Source organism: Anabrus simplex, chromosome 3 (genome assembly GCF_040414725.1).
Source record: "Anabrus simplex isolate iqAnaSimp1 chromosome 3, ASM4041472v1, whole genome shotgun sequence".
In the NCBI taxonomy this organism is placed as follows: Eukaryota; Metazoa; Arthropoda; class Insecta; order Orthoptera; family Tettigoniidae; genus Anabrus; species Anabrus simplex.
In genome coordinates, this window is record NC_090267.1 from 25,579,667 (window position 1) to 25,607,515 (window position 27,849).

At 38.9% G+C, this 27,849-nt stretch overlaps 1 protein-coding gene across 1 annotated transcript in view; it reads left to right on the top strand.

The window, feature by feature from the left end:
* rad50 (DNA repair protein rad50) overlaps positions 1 to 27,849 on the top strand; it is a 266,867-nt gene that overhangs the window by 28,056 nt on the left and 210,962 nt on the right. Inside the window, exons 4-6 of the mRNA XM_067142492.2 lie at positions 5,337 to 5,452; positions 8,091 to 8,203; positions 20,172 to 20,387. Coding sequence (XP_066998593.2) covers positions 5,337 to 5,452; positions 8,091 to 8,203; positions 20,172 to 20,387 — 445 coding nt within the window. The remainder of the gene's footprint in view (positions 1 to 5,336; positions 5,453 to 8,090; positions 8,204 to 20,171; positions 20,388 to 27,849) is intronic.

The following is a 27,849-nucleotide window of genomic DNA, read 5'->3' on the forward strand; positions in this document are numbered from 1 at the left end:
AGGGGTCGGCCTGGCTGGGGTGGAGGATGCTGCTGTGTTCGAGGTATCAGGGGTCAGCCTGGCTGGGGTAGAGGATGCTGCTGTGTTTGAGGTAGCAGGGGTCGGCCTGGCTGGGGTGGAAGATGCTGCTGTGTTCGAGGTATTAGGGATCGACCTAGCTATGCTGGAGGATGCTGTTGTGTTGGAGGTTATCAGGGGTCGACATGGTTGGGGTGGAGGATGCAGTTGTGTTCGAGGTATCAGGGGTCGACCTGGCTGGGTTGAAGAATGCTGCTGTGTTCGAGGTATCAGGGGTTGACCTGGCTGGGGTGAAGGGTGCTGCTGTGTTCAAGGTATCAGGGGTCGACCTGGCTGGGGTGAAGGATGCTGCTGTGTTTAAGGTATCAGGGGTCGACCTGGCTGGGGTGGAGGATGCTGTTGTGTTGGAGGTATTGGGGGTCACCTGGCTGGGGTGAAGGATGCTGCTGTGTTCGAGCTATAAGGGGTCGGCCTGGCTGGGGGGGAGGACGCTGCTGTGTTCGAGGTACCAGGGGTGATCTGGCTGGGGTGGAGGACACTGCTGTGTTCGCACTATCAGGGGTCGTCCTGGATGGGGTGAAGGATGCTGTTGTGTTCGGGGTGTCAGTGGTCGGCCTGGGTGAAGGATGCTGCTGTGTTCGAGGAATCAGGGGTCAGCCTGGCTGGGGTGGAGGAGGATGCTGTGTTTGAGGTATCAGAGGTCGACCTGGCTGGGGTGAAGGATGCTGCTGTGTTTGAGGTATTAGGGGTGACCTGGCTGGGGTGGAGGATGCTGCTGTGTTTGAGGTATCAGGGGTCGACCTGGCTGGGCCTCTATTGTTGAAGGATGGTAGGAAGAGTTGGATGGTCCTAGTTACCTGTGCAGTTTATCGATCCCTTCAATTATAACACATTACCTCTTTATCTACAAGAGATTTTTTGATTGATCTTAGAAGGTTTATTTCTCGCAGAGGGAGGCCCAAGGTGATGTACAGTGACAATGGGACAAATTTTGTGGGAATGAACAACCTTTAGGATGACATTAACTAGAAAGAGATTGAATACGAGACAGCTGTAGCAAATTTAACCCTCTCACTGCTGCATGGTGGAGAGGTTGGTAGGAGTGGTTAATACAAATGGTGAAGCGACTGTTAAAGAGAATCTTTGGATGGGCTGCTCTCCATTGTGAAGAACTACTTACTATGTTGTACGAGTGTGAAGCAGTAGTGAGCTCAAGACGATTGACGTTTGTATCGGAAAATCCTATAGACTTTAACCATTAACGCCAGCGATGTTCCTTCAAGAAACTTCTATGGCGGGAGTTCTGATCTTGATCGCTTGGATAAGGTGGACCTTAATAAGAGGAGGGATTAAAAGATGACTTGATAAAACAGATTCTTCTTCTTCTACTGCTTTTCCCACATGTGGGGTTGCGGGTGGGAACTGTGTCGCACGTGTGGATTTGGCCCTGTTTTATGGCCAGATGCCCTTCCTGACGCTAACCCTATATGGAGGGATGTAATCACTACTGCGTGTTTCTATGGTGGTTTGTAGTGTAGTGCATTGTCTGAATATGAAGATGTTGGGACAAACAAAAACACCCTGTCCCCGAGCCAGAAGAATTAATCTCATGCGATGAAAATCCCCAAGCCGGCCGATAATCGAACCTGGGACCTTCTGAACCGAAGCCCTCAACGCCGACCATTCTGCCAGTGAGTCTGACACTTGAAGAAACAAATTCCAAGCAGAATATTTGAATCAGCAGTTGTAACCACTTGGGAAGGTTAAGAACGCAATAAGGATTGGGACATTGTTCTTGTGGAAAATGAAAGGAAAGGGAGAATCTTTTGACCCCTGGCCAAGGTATTTGAAGTATATCCTGGCAGAGATGGCAAAGCCAGTGTTGTTAGGGTTAATAGTGCTGCAGGAGAACTCAATAGACCTGTTACAATGGATCTCCCCTTTTGAATTGATGACCTCGACTGAAGACTTAAGAAACAAGGTGGCTTATCAAAGTGGTGTCAAGAATTCGCCTCCAGCTTCCTCGAAGGAACCTACTGCAACAAGACGGCAGAATAGTTCAATCACATTAAGGCTGAAGGATTGAAAAGGTGTGATTGTGTGTTTGATTTGTCGCATGGGGTCACAATCAAAGGTGGGAGAATGTTAGGTTGGTACTATTAGTATCTTGTTTATATGAAGACAGTAGACACTGGCAAAAGTTTTTTCAAAAAGACATTATGGTGTAATCTTGTTGAGTTGTAATTTTCCAGAGTAATCATGTCAATTAATTAATTAATTAATGGCGTATGGCCTCCGGAGAGGCCTGGTGCAGGTCTTTTTCTAGTAGACGGCCTATTAGGCGACCTGCATGTCTGTGAAGATGAAGATGAGGGCCCTACCTAGGATGATTTCTAATGTTGAATACGCCACACACACACCCAGCCCCCGAGCCTTTGGAATTAACCAATTAAGGTTAAAATCCCCGACCCGGCTGGGAATCGAACCTAGGACCCCCTGACCAAAAGGCCAGTACGCTGACCATTCAGCCGAGTCTGACATTATGTCAATGTTTATACTCAAGTAAAGCAAGATATGAAATTTGGTAAATTTATGTTATGCTCGATATCAGACTTCTTTCTGGACAGAATGCAGAGGCAATTTACGATGGAAAGAGATTCTGAGTCGTCAGATTTTGTACGGTAATGAAACACAATCTTCTGTAACTTTATGTGAAATAGAGTAAGTTAAAATGACACATTCACTGTAGCAATAGTGCTGATACTGAAACTTTCGCAACTCTCTCTGAACAATCTTTGCAGCCTGGTGATAATGTTGTTTATAATAACAGAAAAGATTCAAATAAAAGAAATCTGTGCATTATAATGCTGGTTAATGTTGCGGTGTTTTGTTTTATCTACTCACTGAGCCTACCTAGGTTGTGTTAAACATAGAATACAACCACCAACTTTTAGCTTTCAAGAATGGCCATCCAGGTAAAGTTTTAATCTGCCCCTGGAAGTGCTCGATTAATTACTATTCAGATAAATTAGCATTGTGCTGCTGGTAGCATTACCTGGGAGTTAAAATCATGAACCTTCCACCTAATATATAAAATTTCCTTGAAAAAGGAAAAAATTAAAAAATCCACCTTAGTCAGTACAGTTCAATGTAGCCTATATAAAACACACCTAAAAGGTCATGGTTAAAAAACTTTGATTCTCCTCGGCTGACAGCTGATCCAACCTAACAGTCTAGCAGATCCCGCCGTAGCGCACACTTTGTTTACGTTCTACATTCAATCTTCAACAAGCAGTAAGTCATATTTTTTCGTTCTCTGCATGATTTTCACTTGCTCATTTTTATCCTTTACTATGCCGTATCTTTATATTCTTACTTGATTTCTTTATAGATTAATACAATGCCATACCTGTTTTTTCACATCAACTTTTCCGACCAATGTTCCGTATTGGTTTCAAAAAGGAAACCTTATTTAATGCAGTAATTCTTCCGCCAAGTGTGCTGCTGTACTTATTAATCTTCAGTGGTTGTCCTCACTTTTTAACATTGTTAGATTTATGTAACAGAATATTGTCTCCAACATTCAAGAATTGATTCATGAAGAACTCAGACATGGACATTGTCACATGATACGTTATGTCAATTTTAATTTTTTTAAAACTTTACACACGCCTTTGCTGGCAGGACCTAGTGTTTACAGTGCACTATGTCTTCTGGTATGGGTTAGAGCAATTTTGTTATTTTCATTGATCTGTCTCTGTCTTATCCTTGGCTTTGAAAATATGAAAGTGACTGAGGTATGAGCGATGCTAGTAATGCCATTCCTTGTACAGCCAGTCCCTGCTATGAATGGTATGAAAATGTTGCTCATAGGGTCAGTCGGTGCATGCATTTCAGTGGACTTGGCAGACTGACATGTAACAGCAACTTCTGGCTCAGTGAGGAAAGCAACAGGAAACTACTTCACTCCTCATTTCCCTAGTACGCCTCTTCAGTGATGCCTAGGCCATCTATGACAGCTGATGGCAGAGCTGTTGAGGATCCAACCAGCCTTTGGGCTGAAGACTGAACATACATAACTTTACACCATCTGTTTTTCTACTCATTGTTTTTTATGTGGCTGAAGGAGGCCTAAATATTTGGCCAAGACATGTACCAAAGTTTTCTAATCATGACCTTTTAAGCGTATTTTAATATAGGCTATATTGAACTCTTTTGACTAAGGTGGATTTTTAATTTTTTCCTTTTTCAAAAGAATTTTGTGTATTATACGCCGTCAGTACTGACCGTTGTGAACATGAAATTCGTAAAACAACAACATACCAGCAATAAAACTTATAAACAAGTGTCATTCTTTGACGTAATAAATGCATTGAAAGATGGCGTCAATGCGGATACTTAATAATGTTCATCAGTTGTCGGAACATACGTGTAACCTTATAGACAACAAGTAAATTACTTGCCCCCTTGTCCGGCTCCATGGCTAAATGGTTAGCGTACTGGCCTTTAGTCCAGAGGGTCCCGGGTTCGATTCCCGGCCGGCTCGGGAATTTTAACCTTCATTGGTTAATTCCATTGGCTCGGGGGCTGGATGTTTGTGCTGTCCACCACATCCCTGCAACTCTCACACCACACATAACACTATCCTCCACCGCAATAACACGCAGTTACGTACACATGGCAGATGCCGCCCACCCTCATCGGAGGGTCTGCCTTACAAGGGCTGCACTAGGCTAGAAATAGCCACACAAAATTAATTAATACTTGCCCCCTTGACTTGTAGTTGTACCTGAGTCTAATGGACAATTAGATATTTGGACTTAATGATTTCCTGCTAGTTACACATTCTGTATTGCTATTCCGGGAGAACAAACAAAGTCTTGTAATTGAAGGGTCGGGGGAAAAAACCAGGTAAGTCACTTTTTCATCGAAATTGAGATATTGTTACAGTCCACTTCAGAGTGATTATGCGCATCTATTGAGAGGTCCAAAATGGAAAAAAAGCAGGTGAGTCAGGAGAAATTGGCATTCAAAGTTTCGCTGTTAGGAGGAAGAACTAGGGAAGTCAAGCACAAAAGTTGCTTTTTCTCAAGTTGTACAAATATTGACTCTCCTGCTTTTTTCCCCTGACCCTTCAATTCACCTTTCTTAAATGTTTAAAATGGTACAGGGTATGAAATGGTTGGGTTTCACACCATAATCAGATACTGCATTGTTTTAGAGAGTAGGTTATTCTCACTTTTAATTACTCTAGTATTTTAGTCACTATATTTTTGTGTAGATTAAACTTATATTTTTATTTTTTATTTGTGTTTTAGCCAGTCCAGGCTAGTAGTCGCTGTGTGGAAGTAGATGCAGAAATGTGTCTTAGTATGGGTGTAACCAAGGCTATGATCAATAATGTTATTCTTTGTCACCAAGAAGACTCTAATTGGTAAGTTTTACTGGGATGCAGTGAATTGAAACGTACTGTAATTGTATAGCTTATAAATCTCATATTTTTAAAAAAAATTTATTTTTAAATTTTTTTATTCTGTATCAGAGTTATCTGTGTGTTTGTATTTTATGGACCAGGCCACGGACTCCGTTAATTAATTGGGATGAAAGAATGAGTTTGTTATTGTGTGGTTCGCGTGCTGTTTAACATTGTTCTGTGCGTAGTTTAGTCGGAGGTGTAGGCCACGTGTTTTTTCTTGCGGTTCTGTGCTTTTCCCCTGTTGAAGTCATAATAGTGTATGGGACATATTTATCTGTTTTATATGTGGTAGTTTAGCGTATTTCAGTGTATTAATGTTTATTCTTACTTCATAATTTTATCGACTTGAATGTATTTGAGGAAGTTGTGTCGGTGACAGTTTCTGGTATTTTCTCTTCACGTTATGGCCACAAAACATAAACGTTATCTCCAAGTGTTCAGAGATACCTATAAAATTGAATTTCCATTTATTTTGTGGCCTAATAAAGGAAACTGTAAATATGTATTGCTTTTATCTTGTCCTTTTTTTTTTCATCGAGACCACGGCGCAATGTACGTGATGAAATCCAAGAATTAAAAAAGTCTTCCTATTTTTGATTTCTAAAAGTTGGCAGGTATGAAGTCACTATTGGTGCTGATTGTGTGGCAAAGGGCTATGCATTGTGCCATGCTTGAAGTGTTTCACACAAAGAAAACTTTCTGAAGGTATCAAATGTTGAACAGACTGCTCATACTGTGAAACTTGTACCTGAGAAATATTTACAATTTATGGTCATTCATATTTCTGTATTAGACATTTAGTAGTGCCACAAGTTTACAGCTTACATTGAAATTGTTAAAATATCAACTTATGTACTTGTAAGGAGTTACATGTATTAGTTGCCAACAGATTTTAGGAAATAATTTTATTTTGGGCTCTTTAATTTGTATAAAGATGATGTTTGCATTGGCACAAAAAGTGTAATTTTTCTCTAAAAATAACATTGAACATAAGTGTAGGATTTTTCCATTTGCATTTATATTTATAAAGAACCAACATTTATAAACATTTTATGCTAATCACCCCACTTTTAAAGATAAAACTAGCCCTCCTTCATTTCCCTATCTTATCCTTCCTCAACACCATTTAATTTCAATTTCTTTTATTCTTCTCTTATTTCACTATCCCTGTTCCCCTATTAATTTATTCTACCTTTTCTAAAAAAAAAAAAAATCACATTCATTTCGGTACTCCTCATTCAAATTTTAACTCTTGTCTTGCGCCGACTTCGACTACTTTAATCATGACCTGAATTTTTTCATTTTAAAAATAGCGCACTGTGCATATATGTTTTCATTTGTTTTTCCGATATTGCGCTCTTTACTATATTTTTTTCTCTTTACAATTGTTTTTTCAAGTCAACTGTTTTCCAAGAATTCAGCAGTAACACAATTACTCATTCAGTTATACTGAATTGCGTTGTATGTATCTATATATACGTACTTAATTTCCCGCAACCGAGGCAAATACTGGATCTTCAGGATATTCTCCATTCTACTTTGGCATTCGAGACTACAGCGCATGACCTTGAGTGTGCCGCGCTGATCACCGGGAACTGGCAGTTTGCTTCTATAAATCTGTTCGTCTTCGACTTCAACATATTGATAGATCTTCATATGTTGTTCGATAGTGTTGTGACTTTGTGCCTGACGGTGTGTAAAAACTGACCCATTTGACCGTTCTCCGCTGTTCATAAACATTGTGAGACTTTGCCTATCATTGCGTGTCCTGTACTACCATTCATAAAATTACGCACTGTTTTCTTTTAAGTGACTCACAATTTCTACCCCCATCATCATTTTATATTGCCTCTTATACCGATCCAGAGTTCACTTAATCTTTTTCTTTTTCATATGCATTGTTTTTCATGTTTTTTATGTTTTGATCGGCTGACGATGACCTGGACTATGGTCGAAACCGGTCCCAATTCTAATTACTATTAAATAAGAATGTAATCACTACATTTCTTTCTCTTATGTATTGAATAGGTTGAACGTCTTTTTCAATTATTCAATTTTAACGTTAATCACCCCACTGATAAGTTTAAAATTGAGGTTTCAGCAAAAAATTTACATACGAATGAAAAAACTCAGCACTGAGGTACCAGTCAACTGGTAACTCAGCACTTAAAAGGTTAACTAAAACTGCTTACTTCCCAGTCCTAGCTCTTTCCTATCCCATTGTCACCACAATACCTGTTTGTGTCAATGCGACATAAAGCAACTTTTTTTTTTTTTTTTTTTTAAGCCCCACGGGAACAGAAAGTCTAAGATGCAGGATCATATAAAACATGAACTTTCTTTGTTTTTATTTTATCAGTGCTGGAAGTTTGATAAGCTGTGTACAATATTTGAGTGTCAATTCCATGTGCAACTTTATTTCATTATAATTTGCTTTGATTAGGAGTATTTTTAACAATATTATCTGATTTTTCAGCTTCAGTTTGTTGGTGTAAATGTCAGTTTTCTTAAAGTTGTTTTAAATCATGATAGATGCTATTCTGAATGGAATGTGAAATCAACTTTCCCTAATTATTCCACTTCTTTGTTATTACAGGCCTCTGGATGAAGGGAAAAAATTGAAAGAAAGATTTGATGCTATCTTTGAAGCAACAAAATATAATAAGTGTTTGGAACATATTCGCAAACTGAAAGCTTCACTTCAACAAGGTGAGAGGGTGACCTATTTGAAGGTTTGCTGTGGAAATTGGTTTGCACATTTTTTATAAGATAGAAAACATGCCATAAGTAAGAAAATATACTTTAACACTTTCTTGCGGGTCGCGTAGTAAAGAGTACCGGAGTCGCACATTGTCTCCCGCGGGTTGCATAGTAGAGCGTACTCGACTTTCAAACCGACTTCCTCTGACATCTGTCTACTAAACATGTAAATTCTTGGAACCATTGACTTCCCTACGCTTCCTAGATACAACTGATATGCATGCATGAAAAGCCTAAAATGAAGTGTTTTTAAATACGTTTTCTTAGATAGAACAGAAAGCTGACTGAATGTAAGCACATTGCAGCAACATGGTTGCACATAACCAGTTGAGTAAAGAGGATATTTATTACAAATTAGATTAGTGAGTTTGAAGTAGTAGGTATGATAATAAAAATGGTGTGGGAAGCTGTCGGGACAGAAGATGAACCTGAGGGAAATCGCAATACGGTATATTGCACACGACAGTAAATGCTCATTCAGGTACCGTCTCCAGTTAAAATATTAGGCCTACTTGGACAAAATATAATTATCAGTTTTAATCATCCAGTTAATTCTGTTTTAGACTATAGGCCTCTATGTAATTACATAATGTTCCAACTAATGTCAGTTTATCCTCCAATCCCATTCCGTGAAAAATAGGTTATAATTTGTATGTCCGAGAGGACGTATGATTTGCTATCTAAATACCTTTGTCTGACGGATCCTGAAAATGAAATAAATTGGGGGATTCCGTGCGTTCTCTGCATTACCAAGAAAATAAGATCCCCATCAGGTCAAGCAATTCAGACTGATCGCTGTGGTCCATTCACAAATAATTCTTGTAATTGTCCGGTTCATTTTCTCTCAGGTGTTGTATCAGACTCACGTGACTTAAAGCTGTCTTGCTCTCTCATCCATGATTCCCTTTCATCCACTTGAATCGATTTTTCTGTTTGCATGACTTAACATATAGCGAAATGCACATTCCAACAGCTGCAACAGCAAATTTTCTTTTCCTCTGGACACTGTCTGCTTTGATGTATATCGCACAATTCTAAGTATGCCAGACCTGACCAGCAACGATTTCAAACTAGTTTGAAAGGGTAGCGGATGAGGCTTGGCCTGCCGAGAACAAAGGGATCATTCCATTAACGGGAGGGTCTGGACTTCTGACAGAATATGTTGCACAACATGACAGACTTTGTGTCAGTTGATGGCGAGCAGCAGGCCGAGTCTCTGAAGGTCACGCCTGGCAGGTGGCCTGATATAAATGTTGATTCTCATAGGGAATTTGAAATATTTGTCTCGAATGAGTAAATTTATAATACCAATATAAATGGTCTGTTATTGGACATTATAAATTTTCCAGCTAACTCATTCCTGGTTGCCAGCGTTTCGCCGTCGTGTGCAAGGTTGAGCTCGTCAGTTGGTACCTAACACACCTACCAAGACGCATGGTTAGTGAATACCAAGGGGGCCACTGCGTAGGCTACTTGAAGCCACCGGCAGTGCCAATGCACTATTAGAGACCTTGTCTCACCACCAAAAATTGATGCCTGCTTGGCCATCTGGCCCCAAAGGCGAGGCCTGCAAAAAAATCTTTCCGTGTATGGCCAGCTAATGATTTTGAAACATTCCTCTTCAATAGGCATTCCCATACATGTTTTCTCTTGACTGTATCATAAGCTATTTCCAAATTCAAAAATACGAATATGATTTCCTTGTTCCATTCCAGATGTTTTTCCATTATCGTTCGCAGACCTTTCTATCCATATTTGAAAAGTGGTCGTAATGCTGTAAATTGTATATACAGTAGAACCTCGATAATTCAAAATCGGTTAATTCAAAATCCCACCTAATTTGAAGAAGCTCTCGTTCCCGGAAACATGAGATACAGTTTTGCATGCTATTTAAATTGTTTAATTCGAAATACGGATAATTCGTAATTTGAAGCACAATGTTGGCCCCATTACCAAAATTCAGACTTTTAATTCAAAACTGCCTTTACATTTTAAAACAGTAGTATGTTACAGAGTAATTTCAACTCGAAATTTATCCGCTCCGCGTCATAATAGAACGCGCGTTCCGAAACGCGGAGGGGTAGCTTTCCGCACTTACACTCACTTCGGTGGGTGTACAGTGCGCTTCATGATTGCTAAGTTGAATGAAATCGGAATTATTTTGTATTCAACCTTTTAAGGAATGCCGTAATATCACGCAACAGGCAGTGTGCGGAAAAACAGAATCCGCGAACACTGGCGATGCCGACAGTTGGCGAAAAGAACATGGCTCATATAATAAATTTGTAGGCAACGAACAATATTGTCATTGCCGGTGAAACTTCATTGCTTTATTTTAATGCGAGCCCAAACGATCTTATGGTTCAGCGGTAGAGTGTCGGCCTCCGGATCCCAAGATAGCGGGTTCAAACCCGGCAGAGGTAGTCGGATTTTTGAAGGGCGGAAAAAAAAAGTCCATTCGACACTCCATGTCGTACGATGTCGGCATGTAAAAGATCTCTGGTGACACATTTGGTGTTTACCCGACAAAATTCATTAAATCTCAGCCATAGACGCCCAAGAGAGTTTCGGTTTACTCGGTCTGCCATCTAGTGGGGACCTAGAGTAAAATGGAACGTCGAAATTGACAAGCAGACAGCCAGATGGCGTCAAATTGAAATGTCTGCACACGGTAGCTGAGGCCATACGATTATTATTATTATTATTAAAGGAGAAAGTGCCAGCCGATGAATCGTACAAGGGTAGGGGTGAAGGTCATAGTAGTGGGTTGCAATGCATACGGAAGCGAGAAACTTTATCCTCTCATCATAGGAAAGTTCGATAAGCCACAATGTTTTAAGGGCATCGGGCACTTTCCATGCCAGTACAAAGTATCTAAAAATGCAAACAGTACAGAACTCCAAAAAATAATGCATTTGCACAGGGGAACCGGCATAATTTATCCTCGTATTTGAATTGTGTTATTTTTTTTCTTTCGTTGCGTGAGGTTATGTTTGCTAGTGAGATATACGAGTGCATTACTTGAATACTGTAAATGCACCTTCTTGGATACATTTTGGAAATAGTTCTTTTTTCGTGGCATTTGAAGGGTATAAACTGTGAATCAAGGTTAACTGCATGCAGTAACGGGCCATAGAATATTTTGTAATGCGGCAAGGGTTGGTACTTCTGAATTGCGAATTGGCGGTTAATTCAAAATCACGTCATTCGAAGTCCGATTTTTGAGTCCCAACGACTTTGAATTAACGAGGTTTTACTGTATGTAACAATATAATTTAATTCTTATTGTCTTGTAAGCATCATGCGCTTTTATTTATTCGTATCAGAAGCAATAATCATATAAATTATTAGCTAAGAATGAAAAATAATTAAATAGGCCTTACTGGTAAAAAGCATACTAGAGGTACATTCAAAGTAACAATTATATCATATCGGACCAGAATTTGGCAAGATCTCGACCATTTGATGTGGCCTTCACTAAATCTTGCATGGTGCAAACGAGAGAGCAGGAGTTGCAATTAAGAAGGTGCGCCATAGTTTGTTCTTCTCCGCAGACACAGAGGGTTGACTCTTCAGATGGACCCCACTTCTTCATATTGTTCTTAGATCGACCGACCCCGGACCGTAGCCTGTTCAGACTCTTCCATGTAGACCACGACTGTTCATAACCGGCTGGAAGAGTTTCAGATGGATCCATCCATCCATTGAGATGAAGGTTTCTGGATCTCCAGGAAGTTAGTCTTGATGATTGAGGTGACTCCGAAAGGCACTCACTAGAATGAAGAAAACTTCTCCTGGATTTCAGTCGTTGTTGAGCCGGTTGATAATCATGTAATGGATGTGTTTGTGAAATGTCTACTTTAGATTTACTACTCTCATCTCTTGCTGTCGGTGTCCAAGTCTCTGATTCATACTTTAATATAGGGCTATAGTACAACTTGTACATTATCTCTTCATATCTCATAGGAACTGCTCTGTTGCGCACCAAGTTCCTTACATTCTGGTAGAACATGTTTCACACTTGTACCCTTCTGCTGATCTCTTTATCTAACCTTGCATCTTACATTATTTCACTTCCCCAATATTTGAAGTATTCAACAACCTCAAAGATTTGGCCGCTGATACTAACAATTTCTCCTCTTGTCATTACCACTGTTTAGCTCTTCTCCACACTTATTTTCTTACCATATTTCTCAATATTGTCATTTAAAGCCTCAGGTTGGATTTACACTTCTGTACTGTTGACTCCCCATATCACTATGTCATCTGCAAACAACAGTATTTTCAGGTCCCCTCCATATCTTTTTGCCTTTGTTTCCTTTAGAATTTCATCCATATTCATACATGTTTTGAGAAAACATCATTCTCTTCTTCAATGAAAAGTATTTACCAAGATCACGTTGACTTGATTATAATAAATTCATTAACTCATTGGCATACTGTGATGCCCGATAGGTAGTCTACTGAGAGGTAAGCTTTCTGCAACTATACTCTGTACGGCTCTACTTCTAAATCGACGTTTTGGCAGATTTTGGCTCTGTCTAGTGGTTGTGCTCTGAAGCATAGACATCCAACCAATCCCAAGCTCTCATTGATATCGATTTATATCAGCAGAGCATGATCTTGAAACCTAGTTGCCAACTCTAATATTTACATTCACCACGTAGTTGATCTATCTCGCTCAGAGTGTATGCTATTCGGTACGGTTCACGATCTTTTGCATTTCCCTTCAATAAGTAGTGTGTTTTTCATATTGTTGGAGGGTTCCATTGACTCTGAGATCAGTAGTGTGTCCCCTTTGTAGGCCATAACCTCCTTCCTGTGCCACACATTAACGGTAAGTGATGTGTTATTTCCTCTTTCTCTTTTATTCTTAATATATTCCCTTTTAGTGTCAGATGTTGTTAGTAAGTGTAGTTTTTGTGAATTTGTTTTCAATACATATTCATTTGTTTTTCTAAGTACGGTATTACATTTTACAAGGGTGTTTTACCACGGTCATATTGTATCAGCTGTTCTCACTGGTGTAGGGCGCTGGCAACAGAGGAAAGGCGATGCTCGTTTGTTTTGCGAAACTTCAATTTAGAAGTAAGGCCGCATGGAGTATAGTTCAAGCCTTCTGTCCATAGGTGGCATGACATACAGTATACCATCTGAAAGCTGAGAATCTGTTCTCTATCTTGAAGTTGGAATGAACATGATATATTGCATCACGCAGTAGGCAATCACTCTCCAAGTAGGGTGATTATCCACTTGATAATCAGCAGAAACGGCCGGCCCTAGTAAACGTTGGGCGTCTCCGAAGACCGTAAAAGTAGTTAGTGGGACGTAAAGCAAATAACATTATTATTATTATTATTATTATTATTATTATTATTATTATTAGTAAACGTTGTATTACAAGGAATGAAATCGAATGTATATTATGGGATAGTCGGAGTGAATTGGGCAGTGATGTAGTTTTAGAAAATTAACCCATTTTATTTACTAGCAGGGAAAATTATAGCAGCATAACAAAAAATTTCACGTGAGAGTGACGGCGCATTTGAAAGAAATGATAATAATGTAGTCCATCCTGCCTACAAAAAGACAAAGGAAGATGGCTGGGAATGGAATAAAACAGGTGATAAACCATCCAAATTTGATTATACAGTATATGAAATTCTGGAATAAAACCCATCACAAACAGGTCCCTCCCTCTAGATCCCTCCCGTCTACACATTTTTCAATATGTGATTTACAACTCTTTATGGGATGGGAGCATTAATTTCATCCTCATCACAACACGCAGGTCGCCTACGGGAGTCAAATAGAAAGACCTGCACCTGGCGAGCCGAACTTGTCCTCGGACACTCCCGACACTAAAAGCCATATGCCATTTCATTTCATGGAATGAGATAGCTATTGAAAGAAACAGTTTTGCTGATCAGTTATTCACTCTCACCCTCTAAGAGTGAACATTTCATAAGACTTATAACCCTAAACTATGCTGTGACTGTGTTGAAAACAAGAAAGAAAAGTGTAATGAGATACGACTCTGAACGTATTCGGTGGCTTTGTATTTCCCGTAGTGTTTTAGGGTGTTTCACACCATGAAAACTTACAAAAAATTGTTCTTCTGCTCCACTTCATCACATCAAACAAGGGTATGATTAAAATTCAGTTTTTGCTTAAGTGCAGCCAGTATCCAGTATTCGGGAGATAGTAGGTTCGAACCCCACTGTCGGCAGCCCTGAAAATGGTTTTCCGTGGTTTCCCATTTTCACACCAGGCAAATGCTGGGGCTGTACCTTAATTAAGGCCATGGCCGCTTCCTTCCCACTCCTAGCCCTTCCCTGTCCCATCGTCGCCATAAGACCTATCTGTGTCGGTGTGACGTAAAGCAACTAGCAAAAAAAAAAAAAAAAAATCAGTTTTTTGTGGATTACATGTATAAATCTTAGTAACGTAAAACTGTATCTTATGCATGAAAAAATGCGCATGCTCAGTACATTAAAATTAGTATGTCAATGGGTAAATTGAGGCGCTCGGGACTAGATAATGGTAAGCCACATTGAGGAAATTTTACAGTAGAGACATATGAAGGTTCAAAAAATTCCATAAATCAGGTGATGAACATAAGAAGTATGTTTATTGAATGATAAGGTACTACATACATTAAGGTATTCTTGTAACACGAAATAGAATGTTTTTAACTAATGTACATAGTAGGAAAAAACATTAAGTACAAGGAATACATATAATTTTGTGGCTTGTCATTGTCTATCACCAAAGTTTCAGCGCAAACATTTGGCTTTACTGATCACCGATCACGTCACTCTCACCGTCATCTAAGAAACTGCCATCAGTTAATTCAGCTTCCTCAACCTACTCTATGGTTTCGTACTGAGTCAGAGATAAATAATATCCATGATGCACCGCAGGTATTTAGGGAAGCTGGTCCATTACGTCAGACAGTTTCTTATGCCGTATAGGAATAGGCCTACGATTTTTTGGTGTTATGGTCGCAGTCCACGATGTCTGTGTAGGACGGCCACGCTTCTTGACATTAATTTCACAGAGGTATCCGTGAACAGTGTACTCTTCACCCTTAAAAATAAAAAATAATGTCCATCTTACAACATGTTTATGAAACATATCGTATTATTAATTTAGTATTAAGCCTAATTCGATATTCTGTGCCGTCTCTCCTAAATAATAATAATAATTATTATTTATTTAAAGTAATTATTTTTCTAATGTTGTTTAATTCTGGTTAATAGCTATGTTTAATTACATACCCGATTACACCGGCGTTTTAATCAACTCCGGTGTTTGCTGCTGCCATTGATGCCTTCCATTCTTAGCAGGCGAGATGAGCACCTCTCTAACAATGGGGGCTAAGTCTTCATCCTTGCAGAAGAAAACAGAATAAAAAACTAATCGCATGAACCTATGAAACTACAATGAACAATACAGCAATTTAACAGCTATATAATGGCAAGCCACAATAACCCCTTTAGCAGTCACCTAGTGATGCCCATCTTAGTTCAACAGTCGTTTATGGTTACTTGGCTCCATATAAATACCTTAGAAATAGTCCCATAGTTCATACTTCCATTAAATATTAGCGTTATCTAACAGTACTACATGTACTGCATTGTCATGATAAGCCACACTGTCACATGCTATAATATGGCATGCCACATAATAACATTTTGTTGATGCTTACCTCTGATGTTGGTGAGATATCACATGGATTTGGCTGATAATCCACATCTACAACACTGTCATCGCACGAGGATTCACTCTCAAGACAATTGGCTTCCGTCTCGGTTCCAAAATGCATTTTTTTCATCGAAACAACAGCTCACACTTTCCTCTGCAAGACGCCATCTTGCTGCGGCTTACCATACTAAAGCACAAAAATGACGTTCTGTGTCTTGGTGCAAGACATAACAACAGAGTATGTGCTGCCATCTCTTGGTTTCTTCAAATAGCACTCCTCCAGTGTCTTTGCCATCCTCTAGCAGATACGAAATGCGTACAAATCTCAATATTGCTCAATGTGTGGCTTACCATTATCTAGCACCGAGCGCCTCAATTATCTCCTGATTTTCAGTGTAGTGAGATTGTCACCGAGTAGCTCATACGATAGAGCGCTGGCCTCCTGTGCTGAAGGTGGCAGGTTCGATCCCGGCTTGGTCTGGTGGTATTTGAAGGTGCTCAAACACATCGGCCTTGTGTTGAGAGATTCACTAGCATGTAAAATATCTCCTGTAGGACATAATTCCGGCAACCTCGGTTTCAAGTAATTACAAGTATTAAAAATCATTTTTGGTCTGTATTGATAGTATCATAAAATGTGTATAAGAAAATATTTATTATTTTGCCACCTCTTCAATACAATACAGAATAACATACGAGTTAAAACATGAGACATGTTTCGCCTCTTATGAGGCATCTTCAGTCAATATCAAAACCTTACTTTTTTACCAGGTACCTGGTTAAAGACTATTCTAAAATACGTTTAAAGATGATGTATGTGGGTAAAATTTACTACTCGGTTTCTCCAAAAAACGTTAAATTTGATAGTGGGTTGTAAAATCACTAATATTATTATTATTATTATTATTATTATTATTATTATATAAATTTATTTATTTATTTATTTATTTATTTATTTATTTATTTATTATGGCTTCTTTCATGTGGCGAAGTTAGGGCACACAGCCCTCTCTTACACTTAGCCACAATACAATAAATAATATTAAGGTTGCCTATTACTGATTATACTAATTACACTACTTGTACTATTTCCTAAATTAAGCTTAAGTTACACATCCACACAATATGCAGCTTATTAGCTTATTAGCTCGTTACTTCAGTCCTCTTTTCTATCTCACACAGACACTTGCACATACACTTACAATGTACACACTTATCAACTACCCTTACGTTTATATTATATAAAACTAACAGAAACAATTTTTAATTTTACAATTACCAATCACACGCACACAATACACACCAATACACACTTCAATCGGTATCTCTCAACAGGAGGTCTCGGCAAGATATTTTAAATTTGAGGAAGGAGTCAATGCCCCTGACACTTACTGGCAGGGAATTCCAAAGCCTGGATACGGTTACAATGAAAGATTTATTATACACAGAAGAGTGGTGAAGAGGAATAGCTAAAGTGGAGCCCGAGCGAGTGTTACGATTATGGAAGGAAGAGAGGAAGTGAAGTTTAGATGAAATATACCGGGGGGAGTTACTATGCAGGAGTTTGTGTATTAAGACAAGTATATGATATTCACGTCTCTTATCAGGTTTTAACCAGTGCAGTGCCTGATAATAAGGAGTAATATGCACATCATACCTTAGGTTAAAAATGAATCTAAGGCAACAATTCATAATACGCTGCAGTTTCCTAGTTTGTTCTTTAGTAGCGTCTACCAAGATAACATCACAGTAGTCAAGGATAGGAAGAATTAGGGTCTGTGTTAATCTTTGCCGCATGTTTAGTGGTATAATATCTTTGTTTAATTTCAGTGGGTGTAGAGTAGCAAACACCTTATGACTTATGTTTTTGATATGTTCTGTCCAATTTAGAGTTTCAGTCGTAGTCACCCCAAGATTTCTCACTGTTTTACTGTACGGAATTGTGCTATTATTTATTTGTAAAGGAGGAATGATCGAATCATTGATCTTGTGTAGGAGCTTCTGGGAACCGACAATGATAGCTTGCGATTTTGATGGATTTATGAGAAGTCTGTTTGCGAGAGCATATTCACTGAGATTTTTCATGTCATCATTTATGCATTTTACTGCGTTTGGTAATTCGCTTAAGCTGCAATGGTAGTAAATTTGGAGATCATCAGCATATAGGTGATAATTACACGTTTTTAGAGAAGATGAAATGTCATTGATATACAATGTAAAAAGCAACGGTCCTAAAATACTACCTTGTGGCGTGCCAACTTTCCTTGTACGCCATTCTGAATTTCTTTCGCGAGTTATCACCCGCTGCCTCCGATCTTTCAAATATGACGTAAAAAACTTCAGTACTAAAGGGTCAAACAAGTAAGATTCCATTTTCTTAATTAGTAGCTGTACGTCTATTGTATCAAATGCACCACTGAAATCCAGTAGCGTTAGTACTGTAAGTTGTCGTTGTTCCATAGCTAGTCTGATGTCTTCTGTCACTTTAAGGAGAGCCGTGGCAGTGCTGTACCCTTTCTTAATGCCCGATTGTAATGGGTCAAGGAGAGAATAGTTATTTAAATATTTCAATACTTGCTCGTACACCAGTCTTTCCAAAGCCTTAGAAAGCGCTGGAAGTATAGAAACTGGGTGATAGTCAGAGGTCAGTTTAGGATCGTTTATCTTGGGCACTGGGATGACATTAGCTTGTTTCCAGAGTGCAGGGAAAGTTCCATTTCTGAGACAGTAATTGAATATATGTGTGATAATCGGGAGGATAGCGCCTATTATATTATGTATGAAATGAATAGGGATGTCATCTACTCCTACTGCTTTAGATTTAATAGAGTACAGTACTTTTTTAATTTGGTTGCTAGTGACCTCTTGGAATGAAATTAGAGGACGGTTAAGTGGAGGGACGGCTGGTTGATTCGTATTTAATTCTGCCTGATTGATTAGTTTAAACGCGATTCGTTCTTCAGAGAAATATGTAATAAGCTCATCTAGGGGAACAGTTGGTTCACGTTGCTGTTGTTGGCCTTTTACAATACCAAGAGAGCGTAGTTCTTTCCAGGAATTCCTGGCATTCAGTTTACCTGAAAGGCAGTTTAAGTACTTAAATTTCTGATTTCTTGCTTAATTCTGTTCCTAGGTACCCGATAGTTTTCAAAATTGGATTCGTTACGGGTACGTTTGTACCGTCGGAACCATGAATCACGGCGAGCCATCAAATTCTTAATTTCGTCATTTAGCCATGGGCAGGGGGGGCAACTCACTTTCACTTGTCGTTTGGGAGCGTGTTTGTCGTATAGACTAGTAATGAGGGAATTTAGTTTGTCTATTTTTGCGTCAATACCGTCTAGTAGTAGAATATCGTTCCATGGTAGGTTGTAGGCGTCATACTTCAGTTCATCTAAATTAATATCTCTTATATTCCTACAAGTGGTGAACTTAGGTTTGTATTTGGGTATGCGAAGAGAATAGGATAAATAAACTAGGTCGTGTGTTGAGATCGATGGAACAGGAATTTGGCCGTGATTTAAGGCTTTCTGGGGATTGTTTGTTATGATTAGATCGATTAGTGAGTGTGAAGTGTGATTATTGCTATATATATGGTTGGTAGGATTTAATGGGAGAATCGTAAGGTTACAGGAAAATAGTATATCAAGTAGTTTGTTCTTCTGATCTGATTCTTTCAGTAAGTTTATATTTAAGTCTCCTAATAGTACGATATGTTCGTAAGTTGGTACTAGGTTGAATAAACAAGCTTCCAACTCCGTCATGTTCACTATATCTGGAGGTTTATAAACTACGGCGAAGAGGACTTTCGTCCCTTTAACGGTGATCTCCACGACCATGAACTCTGGTCCCGGTTGAGTGGCATTTTGTGATGTGCATATTACTCTACCTCTGAAGTCATTTCTGAAATAAAGGGCTACACCGCCACCTTTCCTACCATCGTTCTATCCCAGCGGGCGAGTTCGTAATTATTAATATTTACCATAGCGGAAGGGATAGTAGGCCTTAACCAAGTTTCACTAATACAAAAAACATGTACGTCTTTGTCGTTAACAATTGTACGTATTTCATCTATGTGAGCAGGGAGCAGAGAAAATAGAAAGGAGAAAAATTGTTTTTTTATATTATTTAAAAATGTTGACTTTTCAAATTGTGTACTTCTGTAAAGTTGATGCTGAAATGTGTTTTCCTTTTCTCTTTTTCTTTTTAGAAGTGAAAAATTTGCAGGAGTATGCACTTGTTCATCTTAAGAACAACAAGGAAGCAGCTCAGCGACACGAAGACGAGCTGAGGGATTATGAGAATCGCATCAGTGTTGCTCAAGATCAAATTGATAAGTTTGAAGAGAAACGAGCTCCTATAGAACAGCGATTGACGGAGATACATGCCAGAGAGAGCGATATTGTTGGTCTTATGACAGAACGAGGTAATAACCTGTAAGATGATATGCATAACTTTTGATATTTTAAATTCTCAATTTGAATACTTAAAAAAAAAAATTTAACATGGCAGTTATTTGTATTTTAAAATTAAGGAAAGCATTCTGATTCAAGATTACTTAATGTACAGCGAGAAATAGGAGTATTCATTTCATGTATAGTATTCTATGAACTCTGCCAGCAACTGATGTATTTGTGTAGCTGCTTACTTTGCGCCACCAGTGCTGCAGTCGAATATGCTCGATCTGCCTTATGGCTGTGTTATATGCTTCTGCCATCTGTTAGTCACACTTTAAACTAAGTAGTTTATATTATTTCCACCAGTAGTTCTGCTGGAAAATTTTTTTCTTTTGTCACAGTTGTAAACATAGTGTTTAAATCATGGTTGCCACTTACGAACGTAAGATGCGTCCGGAGAAAATCTTACCCTTTTAGAGGAGATTGAGTCCGATGTGGATTTTGACAGTGATGGTAGTGTTATTGAAGATATTAGTGAAGTGATAGAGAGTGATGATAATGTTGATAGAGGGGTTGCCTTGCTACCAGAGAGAGAAAGAAATGATACTGACCTAAACCTGCCCACATGGTCAAACATCGAGTTCACGCCAAAGGCGCATGCATTTCAGGTGCCAAATCTGGCTATGTCAAATAATAATTTGACCTCTAAATGCCCTGAAATGGATTATTTGGGGACATTTGTGAATGAGCATATGGTGGCGAAGGTAGCAGACGAAGCAAAAAGACATTTGATGCTAAGTTCATGGCAAATTCCGCTCTACTTTGATTGGTATTGTGTGTTTAATCTTTCTGCTGTTAATTGTGTGTACTGTCCATACATATAGTAGGCATAGCACATAATGCAAATGTAAGTTTCTAAGCATCTTCCTAATGGACAAAATTTTTGCCAAACTCTGGATCCCAAATATGAACTGTCTCCAACACTGTAGGAACTAACTGGTGAGTTAAAATATCATCTCAAAATAGTATTCTGTAGTTATGAGGTTGTTGGCTGAAATAATCCAGCACTGGGGTCACACCAGCCTGCCCGACAATTCAGCAGCAAAAAAGTTAAACAACTAGGAAAAAATATAATAATTTTACAATGTACACGAGAGAATCACAGCATGATCATCCGACGCATCACAACCTGAGCAGAGCAAAAGCTGGGACAGATTGCCTTGTAAGGTCAATGAATGATGCCCACTTCATTTTCCAGTTTCCATTCAAATTGAAATTGAAACACAGTCGTATTTTGATATATTGAAGGAATTTTCTTTTCCCGATGAAGTCATATATATACAGTAGAAGTCCGATACAGCGAATTTGACATATAAGGAGAACTCCGTTTTACCGACAGCTGTCCCTTCAAAATTCCTATATTAATCTGTGTATTATACTTTGGTTACAGCAAGAGCCCTATCACTGATACGTCCGTTATTACGAGCGATTTAGCACGCACAATTTTTTCCGTTAACGATCATTATACACCCCAGCAATCGATTATCTTTGGTATCCTCGCTATGTCCACTAGTGAGTTCTCTCATCGACATTCGTAGGTGATGTCGGAGTCGATTAGTAATACCCATCAACTGCTGTTCCGTAAAGAAAATTCAAAATGAAAGAGAACATATTTTCGTAAGAAATGCGTAAATAACATGTCCGATAACAGGTCTTAATTTGTTAAAAATAAAGGCTGATTAAAGGATTGCTTAATTTTAATGCTAAATACTGCAATTAAGTAAAAATGGGATACACCTCGAGATATGGCAGAGTGCATAATTGATTTCGGTAGTTTATATTTTCTCGCGTCTAGTTAAATTAGTAACAAATTATTAACAAAGGCTCCCTTCTAACACAACTGAAAATTGTTTTATTCACCTTGACCAATGCTTCAACCCTAATTTCAATCTAAACGACATTTCTGAAAAACCCAATACAGTGAAACTCTGTTAAGAAGTTTTTCAAGGGACTGAAAAAAAAAAAAAAAAAAAAAACTTCTTAAGCAGGAAACTTCTTAAAAGGGGTAATGCCCAAAAACTTATTCTGTACTTTGAAATACATGTGAAACACACAGCCAACAGATTTCCTTGTTTGTGAACAATACCGAAATAGGCCGATATATAAGAGCTGCTAACAGAAAGCCACAGTATAAAAATTCGATTATCATGACAATATTTTTAGAGATAAAGTAAAATAATTGAACATACCGTATTATAAATATATTTGATAAAAGAAGGGAACATATTAAGTTATATAAAAAGGTTGCAAGGTTTGCTTATTTTAGCAGGCAGAACCATTTCCTTCCACGCTTTCCTTTCCTCCGCACTTACAGTCTCTGCTTCGCAACTAATTGTTTTGTAAACGATGCCGGCTCGATTTTTAAAGCGGTCCAGCCATCCGTTCAACGCGGTAAAAGGTACCCTTAATTTGCGTGCGGCTTTCTCCTGCACAATAGTCCCACTGAAAGGTATGTTTATACTTCGCTGCTGTTTAAACCACATTAGCAGAGCTTGTTCTATTTCATCGTACTTCTCAGATTTAACTTCCTTACAATTTGCTGAAGTATTCCCTGCAGAAGCAGAGATCTCTTCTTTCTTCGCTATAATACCGTTCAAAGTAGACGGCGGCATCCCCAGCTCCTTTGCCAAAGCAACACGGGAAAGTGTAGATGACTCCACTTTCCTTATAATCTCCACTTTGTCTTTTATTGTTAGTGCCTTTCTCTTGATCTCTTTCCTCTGAGTTCCGCTCATTTTCACTTAAAAAGTTTGTACGTTGATATTACAAGTACAACTAACTTCACCGACTCCTATTCATACTAATTACGATGCTACACTATGCTTGGCAATCCGTAGCTTAGACTTACAAGACGCAAAGACAAGACGTGTACTACAGTTTGTTAGCATGTACTTTCTATCTTCCTCACACCCTTGACACCTGCTTTAAGGATAACGGCAGCAAATGGGAAATCTAGCTACTTATTCTTAGAGATCTTAGAACCTAGGCCTAAATCACCCCTGCATTCCTACTGGTTGTCACAGCAACGGGCGTAGTTTCTGGCTGTTTCACAAGTACCGCATGGCCAAGCCAGTATTGAGTTTATTTTCCCGCTTCAATCCTCTTCATGCTATAGGTAATGAAGAAAAGAAACACAGGTTCGAAGTTGCAGAAATGAGTGCATGGAAAAGTATCTGGGGTATTACGTAGGCGCAGTAGCAACGCTAGCACATCTAAATGTAAACAGTTTCTTTCCCCGCGAGAATTTTATTTCATGTCTCCTCATCCTTGTGCTACATTCTAATAATGCGATGTAAAAGTTACGAGTGACACGATAATACAATGTTTACCTCGTATAAAGGTAAAATTAAAAATAACTTTCAATTTTATGCCAACACGTGGTATTGTAATGCGTCTGTGTGCCTCCCACCAACACCCAGTTGGCTATCAACATTCGTTCCACTTCGTACACGATCGGGATCTTTTGGCCGGCTATGGCGGCATGTGTATCAGCTCTCAGCTGGCTGCTGGCAAGTCGGCTGTTTCCTGCATAGAGTCGGGAAGTTGTTTTTATTCACCTCACTAATAATGGACACGGAAAATCTTATCAGTTTAGTTCAAAAACGTAATTTCCTCTACGGCAAGACCCATAAGTATTATTGCAACAACAACGTAAGAGAGAATGCCTGAAAGGAAATAAGCAAGGGAATGAAAAATCAAGCAGGTTAGAATATTCAATTTTGTGGTAGATTAACAGTAATGTTGTGGACAAATACACTTTACGGTTTCTAATTAATGTTTAGGCCACCTCGATTAATGACTTCACCCTGCCGCGGCCCGCAAATTACTGCATTAAAGTTTTCTCAAACCATCCATTGCGTGCTTTATGTTTCCCACGTAGAATCCCGTTCGATTCTACTCCGCGAGATGGAACGGTGGAGTGGAAATTTCGACTGATGGGTTCAATTCGATTCCACAAGGTGAGAGTGAGCATCTGCTGTCCGTGTTGTCATAGCGTGACGTCATATGGCCTTCGCAGGCCCGCATATGTTCCGTGACACCAGACACACACCGCGAGCGCACGAACAGTCTAACACAGGGTGCAACTTGCGCGGAGATTGGAGGATTCTAACCATGGGCTGCTTTGAGCGGACATTTTCTATCTCAAGGGGCTCTAAAATCTGAACTGTTTAACCGGGAAATATATTTATAACAGAACACTTTAAACGGGAAAAATATACATATATCTTAATGCAACTGATCAAGGGACCAAGAATATCACACTTCTTAGGCAGGAAAACTTCTTATGCAGGAACTTCTTAACCGAGTTTCACTGCATTCTATTCGACTTCCTCATTCTCATTTTCAAAAATGCTAAATTTCCAAACCCAAATTCGATTTTCCATGCCTTACGCAGTTCCTACCCACGTTCACTACCTCCAATAACCCATCCTCCTGCCCCACCTTGAACTAAGTCATAAACCCACACCTATTTATCTTCTGTTAACATCTTTGCTTTTTCTCTCTTTTTCTTTTCTGCGTTGAACTGTGTATTATAATATCACTTACAGTTCAGATCATTATAACATTTAAATTTATACTTTATGCCACCTCAAGAACTACCTGAGCTCTTATCTTCAAGAATTCACATGCTGCGTAAAAGTTTCTCAATTGTTCTAATATTTTGCTTTTTAACCTTTTTTCTCTTCACAATTGTTTTTTATGTCAAATATTCTTCATCTCAAAACTTCAAGAATCTGACATATAAGATTTTATAAACAATATATATTTCTATCGTCAAGTATATAAAACTGTATTGTACGATTTCGTGCCTAGCAGTGTTTTCAGGCTTTGTCCTTGACCTATTTAATTTTTCATCGAGTTTCATAAACATTTGGAAGCACAGTGCCAGTCAGCACGTATGTTCTGCTGCGCTTCAAGAACTTGCTCCTGGCTTCATTTATGTGACTGATCCTAGACTTCTTCAGGATTTTGGGAACTTTCAACATGCAGTGCTAATCCCTAAAGTGTTATAGTGCTTCATGAACTGCAACTGGTGAAAGATGTATACATCACATATTGTTTTCCTGTGCATTGTTTTTCTATATTTTAAGTGATCACCTGATGATGATCTGGAACAGTGGTCAAAACTGGTACTGCTTGTAATCAACTAGGAATGTAACATTAGATTTCTAATTCTACTTGTATTGAAAAGGTTGAACCATTATATATCTTATTTCAATTTAATTGTGAACTCAGTTCAATACGGAACATTATGAAATTCTTATCTTTAAACGCTTTTTCAAAAATGAAATAGTCGGCTATGTGCACAAAAAACGCAAGGGCGGAGTGGCCATACCGTGGCACAGTAAACTCATTCATTGACCTTCAACATCTGCGATTAAATTTATACATGGCTAGCCACTGAAGTTGGCTGAACCCGGCAAGCAAGACGTGCGTGTAGCGGTAGCTGGTTATATCTGACGCTGAGTAAAAGTACCGTAACAAGTTTATAGACAGAAAGAATATTTTCCTGACGGATCGCCGTATTGTAGACACATGGAATAGGTATTGCCGGTAAATTTTCAATGGGTTCTCTTCGGTATTATGATGCCAATTTTAAGTTAATGGTCATTAAACCTGCGGAAATCAAAAGTAATTGTGCAGCCACAAAAAGATGCGGCATAACGAAAGCCAATGTTTGGTGTCTAAAGTAGCCTAAAAATGAGTACTGTACAACAAAGGCATTCATATGATTTTACAAAGCACTTTTTGAGCCTTATTTACGTTTTTTGAAGGTAAAAGTGGAGTTCGTCTTGGATTCGGAAAAATATGGTACTGTAATTTTTCCAGAATGAAATTAAACATACACTTTCACATGGTATTGGATTTTGAAAATGTTGTTGTTTGAGTCATCAGTCCATATACTGGTTTGATGCAGTTTTCCATGCCACCCTATCCTGTGCTAACCTTTTCATTTCTACGTAACTATTGCATCCTACATCTGCTCTAATCTGCTTGTCATATTCATACCTTGGTCTACCCCTAGCGTTCTTACCACCTACACTTCCTTCAAAAACCAACTGAACAAGTCCTGGGTGTCTTAAGATGTGTCTTATCATTCTATCTCTTCTTCTCGTCAAATTTAGCCAAATCGATCTCCTCTCACCAATTCGATTCAGTATCTCTTCATTCGTGATTCGATCTATCCATCTCGCCTTCAGCATTCTTCTGTAACACCACATTTCAAAAGCTTCTGTTCTCTTTCTTTCTGAGCTAGTTATCGTCCATGTTTCACTTCCATACAATGCCACGCTCCACACGAAAGTCTTCAAAAACATCTTTCTAATTCCGATATCAATGTTTGAAGTGAGCAAATTTCTTTTCTTAAGAAAGCTCTTCCTGGCTTGTGCTAGTCTGCATTTTATGTCCTTACTTCTGCCAAAGTTAGTTATTTTACTACCCAAGTAACAATATTCATCTACTTCCTTTAAGACTTCATTTCCCAATCTAATATTTCCTACATCACCTGCCTTCGTTCGACTGCACTCCATTACTTTTGTTTTGGACTTATTTATTTTCACGTTGTACTCCTTACCCAAGACTTCATCCATACCATTCAGCAAGTTCTCGAGATCTTCTGCAGTCTCAGATAAAATAACAATATCATCGGCAAATCTCAAGGTTTTGATTTCCTCTCCTTGGACTGTGATTCCCTTTCCAAATTTCTCTTTGATTTCCTTTACTGCCTGTTCTATGTAAACATTCAAAAGGAGAGGGGACAAACTGCAGCCTTGCCTCACTCCTTTCTGGATTGCTGCTTCTTTTTCAAAGCCCTCGATTCTTATCACTGCTGACTGATTTTTATACAGATCGTAGATAATTCTTCGTTCTCGGTATCTGATCCCTATCATCTTCAGAATCATAAATAGCTTGGTCCAATCAACATTATCGAATGCCTTTTCTAGATCTACGAATGCCATGTACGTGGGCTTGTCCTTCTTGATTCGATTCTCTAAGATCAGACGTAAAGTCAGGATTGCTTCACGTGTTCCTACATTTCTTCTGAAGCCAAATTGATCTCCCAACTCAGCTTCAACTTGTTTTTCCATTCTTCTGTAAATGAAAATGAAAACCTACAACCTGTTTTCCAGTCACTGACCGGGTCAGGGATGTAATGAATGAAGCAGATATAGGCTGTTAGTACGATGGGGTCGCCACTCCCAAAGTGATTTATTAATGAATGATGGATGCAAGGAAATGAGAATGGAGAGTGTTGCTGGAATGAAAGGTGACAGGGAAAACCGGAGTACCCGGAGAAAAACCTGTCCCGCCTCCGCTTTGTCCAGCACAAATCTCACACGGAGCGACTGGGATTTGAACCACGGTATCCAGTGGTGAGAGGCTGACGCGCTGCCGTCTGAGCCACGGAGGCTCTGTTCTTCTGTAAAT